The sequence below is a fragment of the Lottia gigantea genome (assembly GCF_000327385.1).
Source record: "Lottia gigantea unplaced genomic scaffold LOTGIsca_16, whole genome shotgun sequence".
Classification (NCBI taxonomy): Eukaryota; Metazoa; Mollusca; class Gastropoda; family Lottiidae; genus Lottia; species Lottia gigantea.
The window spans coordinates 3,566,144-3,574,483 of record NW_008707965.1 but is presented as its reverse complement, the minus strand read 5'-3'; the positions used below and the strand labels follow the sequence as shown (position 1 = coordinate 3,574,483).

At 33.5% G+C, this 8,340-nt stretch overlaps 2 protein-coding genes across 2 annotated transcripts; one reads left to right on the top strand and one right to left on the bottom strand.

The window, feature by feature from the left end:
* Positions 1-3,972: 3,972 nt before the first annotated feature.
* On the top strand, positions 3,973-4,533 carry LOTGIDRAFT_75078 (hypothetical protein; the record flags this gene model as incomplete). Its single annotated transcript, XM_009051048.1, has 1 exon — positions 3,973-4,533. A coding segment is annotated over one exon (561 nt), but the record flags the coding sequence as incomplete, so codon positions are not given.
* A 1,147-nt stretch (positions 4,534-5,680) lies between these two features.
* Positions 5,681-8,137, bottom strand: LOTGIDRAFT_158334 (hypothetical protein; the record flags this gene model as incomplete). The annotated part of the gene is made up of 1 exon (XM_009051047.1): positions 5,681-8,137. One exon carries the CDS (start codon positions 8,135-8,137, stop codon positions 5,681-5,683), a length of 2,457 nt encoding a protein of 818 aa, XP_009049295.1.
* Between the last annotated feature and the right edge of the window lie 203 nt (positions 8,138-8,340).

Genomic DNA, 8,340 nt, shown 5'->3' with positions numbered 1-8,340 from the left:
TTGAAAATCAGAAAAATCGAAAAATAAATAGTATGAGTTATTGCCCTTATTCTTGAAAACGTGTTCAATATTAGCTTATAAACACAAGGTTCAAATATTGACAGATTTTGACGAAACTTGGTAATATTATTCAGTATTGCCTCAAAAAGTTCAAAAGAAGTGTATGACTGAAGGTTGAATATTTCATACTAGTAATTGTTACTGTACTGCCAAATGTTTTTATTTTAAATCAAAGCTGCAAGTGGGCATATATTACCTTGTGATTGTGATTCACTCTGCAAATAGTTATAATGTAGTTAGAAGGATTTTAGCCTTTTTTTTTTTAACACTTTATGATTTTTTCTTTTTTCTTTATATTCTCATTAGTTATTATTTTCTGATAAAATTATTATTATTATTATTATTATAAACCCTAGCATAAAATCCAGTCAAATCACTGCATTTATAAACTTCCACGATAGCAAGGTGGCAATTGTAGTCAAGGTATTACACACAGTTCATAATAGCTTGACATCGTGATTGCTTGACATTGTGGAGACACAGTTCATATTAACTTGACATAGTGACAGCTTGACATCGTGAAGACACGGTTCATAATAGCTTGACATTGTGATAGCTTGACATCATAAAGACATAATACATATTAGCTTGACATTGTGATAGCTTGACATTGTGGAGACACAGTTCATATTAGCTTGACATTGTGATAGCTTGACATTGTGGAGACACAGTTCATATTAGCTTGACATTGTGATAGCTTGACATTGTGGAGACACAGTTCATATTAGCTTGACATTGTGATAGCTTGACTTTGTGGAGATGTACATCATCTGGCTTATGAATATTTATGTTTTTCTTTTAATGTTTAAACTATTCCTTGGGACATATGTTTTGTTATCTAATAATAATGTAATATAAATACTGATTGATATTTGATGTTTTTCTTAGCTTTAAGCTCTTGAGTCGAGTTACACACTGGCTTGCTAACCTCAAGGTGCAGGGTTCACTGCCAGCAAATATCTTTGGATTTTTCAGCTCGGTTTGCCCCTGCAGGTTGGAGGGGCTGAAATGTAAAAAGCAATTGGTCGTTTGGATGGACAATGAACAGAGGCCCTGTGTATTACAGGCTGTGCAGGATAAAGATCCCTGGACAGTTCGAAATCAGAAAAGAGTAGGCTTATGCTACTATAGACCCCAAAACATTTAAAAACAAATGGTTGACAATTGAAAGATATATTCTGGAATTAAGAGATGCACCTTTGCATTACCATATTCATTTCATTTAGAGTCCAAGTTAAAGCACTTTATTGAATTCAAGCAGACAGGACTTGCTCACCCTTCTGGACACCTAATGTCACTCTGTAATTGGGATTGTCAAGTGGGATTTGCCACATAGCTAATATTGTTAACTTAAAGTATTTATTCTACTGGAAGTGGCAACACCAAGCTGTGTGCAATGAAGGAAACAGTCATAACTGATTGAAGCTCTGGACCATTGTATCGTCACTGAATTTTTTTTCATCCTGTTTGAAAGGGACAGGTGTGTCGTTCTGTTTGATCAATCATTCTTTAGTCTCAGAAATGGGATTTTTTTTAGCTAAATGAATCAGTAATAGCGTTTGAATGATAAATTAATTCGTCAATTTAAGATACTCTGTGATATATAGAAAAAACATATACAGTCCTAACTTTTACTACCAAAAAAGAGTATTCTGTACTGCCCATGGTCCAGTGACTATGTCTACTGTAAACAATATGTCATCAGGTCTTAACACCACAATAAATCTGCCCAATTAAAGATTCAAAATTTAGTTCTGTTATGTTTGACCAGTATCATATTACATACATACACATCTTTATGACCTCTCTTATAATAACTTTTCTTATTTTTTAGAACCATTCCATATACTCATTGGTTTCTTTTGTATCTTGTTTTGAAATAATTCAATAACTTTTTTTCAACTGGTTGGGCATCAGCACTTGCAAATTGGCACACGACAGACTTTGAAAACAATATGAGCAAACAGTGAAAAAAAAAAAAAGGAAAATAACAAAAACCTGGACTCCATTGCAGCCGCTTAATCGGGCTACAGACCCAGCGCTGCGACATTTACTCAGTATGTGTGTATGTTCCACAATGAGTTGCTGTTTCTGTCTAAATGTATTTTACTGTAAATTACTGTAAACAACATTAAATGTTGTTAGCCGTTAAAAACACCCCATACCCATCACCTTCTGGGGGGACCCATCGACCATCTATGGATCTTTTTCAATTTCAGACATGAAAAGCAGCAATTTAGCTCATTTACTTGGGAAACCCTATTTTATTCTGATAATTTTATGAACACAGATTTGGACATGTGGATGCATTTCCTTTACGAACATTATCATAAAAATATTGCCAGGTACTGTCAAATTATCGCAAATCAATCAGAATACACAATTTGAACTTTTAAATTCAGTAAATTGAAATAGAATGCGCTAGAATTATTATTTAGTTTAATTTTGAAGGACACCTCTATTTATCTGAATAATTTTTTTTATGGTTTCAGAATGCTAAAACTTGGCAGCTTTCGTAAAAATTGTAAAATTTTATCAAATATAGAAATTGTGTTTCTAAAGTGATCAGATTCGTGTGTTAATATTCCTGATTTATAGGATTCTGATTCCTGAAATTTTATGACCATCTTCTTTTAAAAGAAATCAAACAGAGTTTTGCTCAAGAGAACCAAATTTCAAATTTAAACCAGTGAAGAAAGACCTTATACTAAATTTAGAACATGAAATCTAATACCAGGGTGCCAAGAACTGGTCAAGTTATAGTACCTTCTTAGTGAGGTATTGTCTATTGGGAACAAGGTGCAATATAAATTTGTATCATATCTGTCAAAGAGTAATGAACCATCACATTACAGTTTTGGCTGTAATGGCCGCCAAGCGGTAGTAAAAGTTAGGACTGTATATACAAATAGTGAGTAGACTTCCTAGTTTGAGATATTTTTGAAAGGAATTATGCTATTTTTGTTCAATTCTAGGACTTCTGAAGACCATTAACATATTTTGAAGACTCAAATCCCCCCCCCACCCTATACATATACATCACTTAAAAACATAGTAAGTATTATCCTATCAATTTTAAAGGTACAGTGGCCTAAATAAGTGAATTACATGAAGATCTCTTGGGAGAAATTTCTACAGCTTAGGTCCACATACTGCTAGTGACCATTTAGAAATGGTTGTACATCTCTCGGATTCAACAGGATCTCATCGGAACTCTTCCAGATTTCTGAAGCTCACTAATCACTAAGGTTACTTGGGGCTGTAGGAATGTAAATAATTTGGAAACTATACACAGAATAAAGATATAATTTCATATAAATAAATAAATATATAACAACATTTTAACACTAATTCTTAAAAGAAATGAAAGAAACTAAAACCAGCTATATATGAATGTAACCTAATACCTAAAATCAACCCTAAAATCAACCCTAAAATCAACCCTAAATATGGTACAAAAACATTAGACTAAAAAAAGCTTCAATAAAACATAGGTAAATTAATATCACAGAAGTTCACTGTGTATGCTTACTCTTCTAGACACCTGATACCACTTTTCATTATGAAATACTTACTCACTTATATATGATATACTTCCTTTAGCTGCTACCAATGTTTCGTCAAAATGTTTTTTTTGGATTTCAGGTTTAGTTTTGTGGTTTGGATCGTTAGTTCTTGATTTAATTATATCACATATCATATCTTCAAGTAGTGGTAATAAACACTGATAAAAACAATATCACAGAAAACCTTAAAGTAGTGGTAATAAACAATGATAAAAACAATATCACATATCATACCTTAAAGTAGTGGTAATATACAATGATAAAAACAATATCACATATCATATCTTAAAGTAGTGGTAATAAACAATGATAAAAACAATATCACATATCATACCTTAAAGTAGTGGTAATAAACAATGATAAAAACAATATCACAGAAAACCTTAAAGTAGTGGTAATAAACAATGATAAAAACAATATCACAGAAAACCTTAAAGTAGTGGTAATATACAATGATAAAAACAATATCACAGAAAACCTTAAAGTAGTGGTAATATATACTGATAAAAACAATATCACAGAAAACCTTCAAGTAGTGGTAATAAACAATGATAAAAACAATATCACAGAAAACCTTAAAGTAGTGGTAATATATACTGATAAAAACAATATCACAGAAAACCTTAAAGTAGTGGTAATATATACTGATAAAAACAATATCACAGAAAACCTTAAAGTAGTGGTAATAAACAATGATAAAAACAATATCACAGAAAACCTTAAAGTAGTGGTAATAAACACTGATAAAAACAATATCACAGAAAACCTTCAAGTAATGGTAATATACACTGATAAAAACAATATCACAGAAAACCTTAAAGTAGTGGTAATAAACACTGATAAAAACAATATCACAGAAAACCTTAAAGTAGTGGTAATAAACACTGATAAAAACAATATCACAGAAAACCTTAAAGTAGTGGTTATAAACAATGATAAAAACAAATCACAGAAAACCTTAAAGTAGTGGTAATAAACAATGATAAAAACAATATCACAGAAAACCTTAAAGTAGTGGTAATAAACACTGATAAAAACAAATCACAGAAAACCTTAAAGTAGTGGTAATAAACACTGATAAAAACAAATCACAGAAAACCTTAAAGTAGTGGTAATAAACAATGATAAAAACAATATCACAGAAAACCTTAAAGTAGTGGTAATAAACAATGATAAAAACAATATCACAGAAAACCTTAAAGTAGTGGTAATAAACACTGATAAAAACAATATCACAGAAAACCTTCAAGTAATGGTAATATACACCGATAAAAACAATATCACAGAAAACCTTCAAGTAATGGTAATAAACACTGATAAAAACAAATCACAGAAAACCTTAAAGTAGTGGTAATATACACTGATAAAAACAATATCACAGAAAACCTTAAAGTAGTGGTAATATACACTGATAAAAACAATATCACAGAAAACCTTAAAGTAGTGGTAATATACACCGATAAAAACAATATCACAGAAAACCTTCAAGTAATGGTAATAAACACTGATAAAAACAATATCACAGAAAAGTAATGGTATTAAACATTGATAGAATAATCCAAATATCACAGTCAACTTTTATCCTATGACTCATGATACAATAACCATTGTATTTTGACCCTCTTATCGTGTTACGTATCATATTGTTGCATGTTTGGAGATACCCAGCATTAGTGCAAATAGCTCAAATAAACACAAGCTATCTAAGGTTTGAGATGCTTGCACTCAATGAGAATGTGTTTCACTGTCACAGACTGGTTGAGGCTTGAGCAAATAACAGTTGGTAAGGTGAGTATGTCCAAGAGAACAACTTCATTCCTCCTGCTGGCACAAGAGAGGCATGCTGGCTTGAAAATTGTGTGTCTGTGGCATCCTCCGCCATCTTGCTGAATAAAGCCTTAAGACTCAGCACTAATGAACCCTAAAACTAGTTTGAAAAAATGAACTGAGGAGACCATTACTATACAACTATTTGTGTTGCTTTGGACAAGATTTTGGGTCCTTGGAAATGTTTTGCTTCAAGGGATTTTTAATAACATATTTGTTAAACTGGTTTACTCCAAAAATATCTCACTGAATGTTTTCAAGAATGAGGATTTGTTCTGTTCATCTACAGTATTTAGATTGTGAGTCATCTTCATGGTTTTGAAATTCTGAAAAATATCAGGAACCATTCCATCATTGATGATAATTGGAAAAATCTTCTTCAAGATATGGTCATCACTGCACCGGGCTTTCAATGCTGTGTTCATTAAGTAGGTTAACTCTGATGGATTCTCGTTGGCTAGGATGAAGATAACCATTTTACTGTTAGAGATGAGTTTGATCTGTTCTTGTATTCCAGGCAGATTTGCTGCTGTCTCAGAACTTTTTATCACCTTCAGACCAGACTTGCTGAAGGCACCCAACCAATTCGGCAGACTGGCTGCTGTCTTTTTAGTAACTTGATCGTCTTTGTTGAAAATTATTGCAACATCGCTATCACATTCTTCATTTGGATCTTTTTCAAAATTAAAAACTGATTCTGCTAGTTTGTAATCATTTGTATCAATTGAATGGTGCATCATCTGTGTCAGTACTTCAGTTTTGAACTCGAGGCACTGAAGTGCTTCTTTCGAACACAGCAGTAGAGCCAGCAGATCGAGGACACCAGTGAATTGTTGAAGCTGTATATGATTGTTGATGATACCTTGAATAACCTCACTGTCAGTGTCAGTATCAGAGGCACGTTTGAGCTTGTCATGGACTTCCTGATAAAGACTTAGAGAAGAACCGTATTGTCTCACCAAGTAATACAGGCTTGCCATATCCTTCTTTGGTTTTGTTCTATGCTCTGAATCTTCTCCCAAAATAATTTCGCGAATTGATTTCAAAGAAGTACAATTGCCTTCAGCATCATCAAAATGTTTGCCTAAATTTATTTTTTGACAATATGCCCAGCATCGTATTGCTCTTCGAAACATTTCCACAGCATCTTGACGATATTCTTCTCTCGATGTTTGGTCGAAATCTTGCGACTCACTCATACGAATTTTACATATCCCATACTGCTCGTAACATCTGTATCGATAAAATGGAGAAGGATCATGTTCCAAAATATGGTTGAATTTCTCCATTACTTCATCATAGTTAGTGGGTGTCATCTGTAATAGGGTGATTCCCCAATCATAATATACAGCCATGTTTTGTTCTTGTCCTAACTCAGCAGACTGACTAAACAGATCAATGCAAGGGCCTAGTTTTCTGGATAATTCAAAATCATAAGTTTCCTTCCCCGGTGAATTTATCAGTCTCGTCATTTTAACTATTGGGTCGTTTCGCTGATTTGTTTCTGATGATGAGGAATCTTCAGAGTTCTTTGAAACACTCAGAGACATTTTTGACAAAGTTTCAGCTAGATCTCTTCTCCTACCTGTATTGGTAGAACCATCAGTAGATTTATTTTTGCTTGATGCCAGGCAATCCAACTTTTTATTGACTGCAGGCATGGTGGATGGGAAAGAAGAACCTCTCCATGAACCGGAAGCCTGGCTTGGGCCATATCTTTGGTTTCTCTTAGAATATTGCTGTGGTTTTCCATGGTGATGGATAATATTGTTCCTTCGAATCAAACCAAGTTGATGACAGATGTAGGAATTAGGGCAGATATCGTAGGCCTTTTGAAGTAACGCCTCAGCTTCTTTAAATTGGAAACAATGTCTGAGAAGTTTTCCACCTTTCATTAAGACATTGGTGTTCTCAGGTAGACATTGTACTCCTTGGTGAACTAAATGTGTAATCTTATGTATATGAGTTTTAGCAATAGAAGTTGTATTAGCCGTACCATATAGGTCAGCCAGCTCGATGTATGATCTTGCTTTGAAAAAACGATCTTTTTTATCAGTGCAGTTCTCTAAAACATATTCTAGGTGTTTTTTAGCTTCATTAAAACAGGTCTCTATCTGTAAATCTGGAAACATTGCCTGGATGGGTGTGTTCATACATCTTCTATAAATTTGAGCCAAACCAAATTTCCATGGGAAGTTGTTCGGATTTCTTTCCACAGCTTCTGCATATGCTGCAATGGCTTTCGTGTAATATTTCGGGTTAAGTCTTGTATAGGCATAGGCCAATTCTGATTTAGCTACATCAATATTGTAAGGATCAGCTGCTAATTCTTTGATGCGGCTTAAATTTCTCTTAGCTTTTGTGATCTCTCCTTTTTTATAGCTCAATATGGCCATCATTGCACAAGCATTGATACTAGAAGAGTGGGTATCCTCCAAAACTTTAGAAATAATGTTTTCAGCCTTGTCCACATCACCTAAATTATATGAGACACAGGCTTCCAAATTCTGATTCCTTATTTGGACCATATCGCTAAAATTTGGAAGATCCTCTTTTTCGTCTTCTAATTTTTTGGAAATTTTCCTCCACAAGTTGGAACTGCAATTCTCTGTTCCCATTTGAAAATAATTAGGATATTGTTGAAGATCTTGTAGGAATGCATTGTATTCTTCATCCAATTCCATGATCTGAAAAACACAGAAACAAGAGGTAAGCAAAGCACACAGAAAGGACCAATAAACATAGGCACAAGATGGGCTGCTTTCAACTCAAAGGGTCTTATTTGAACCAAAGCAGTTGACATGAACAACACAGTCTTAATGAGAATTAACTGATTACTATAAACTGATATCAACTGCATGATCCCAGATTCAGACCTCTCATGGTC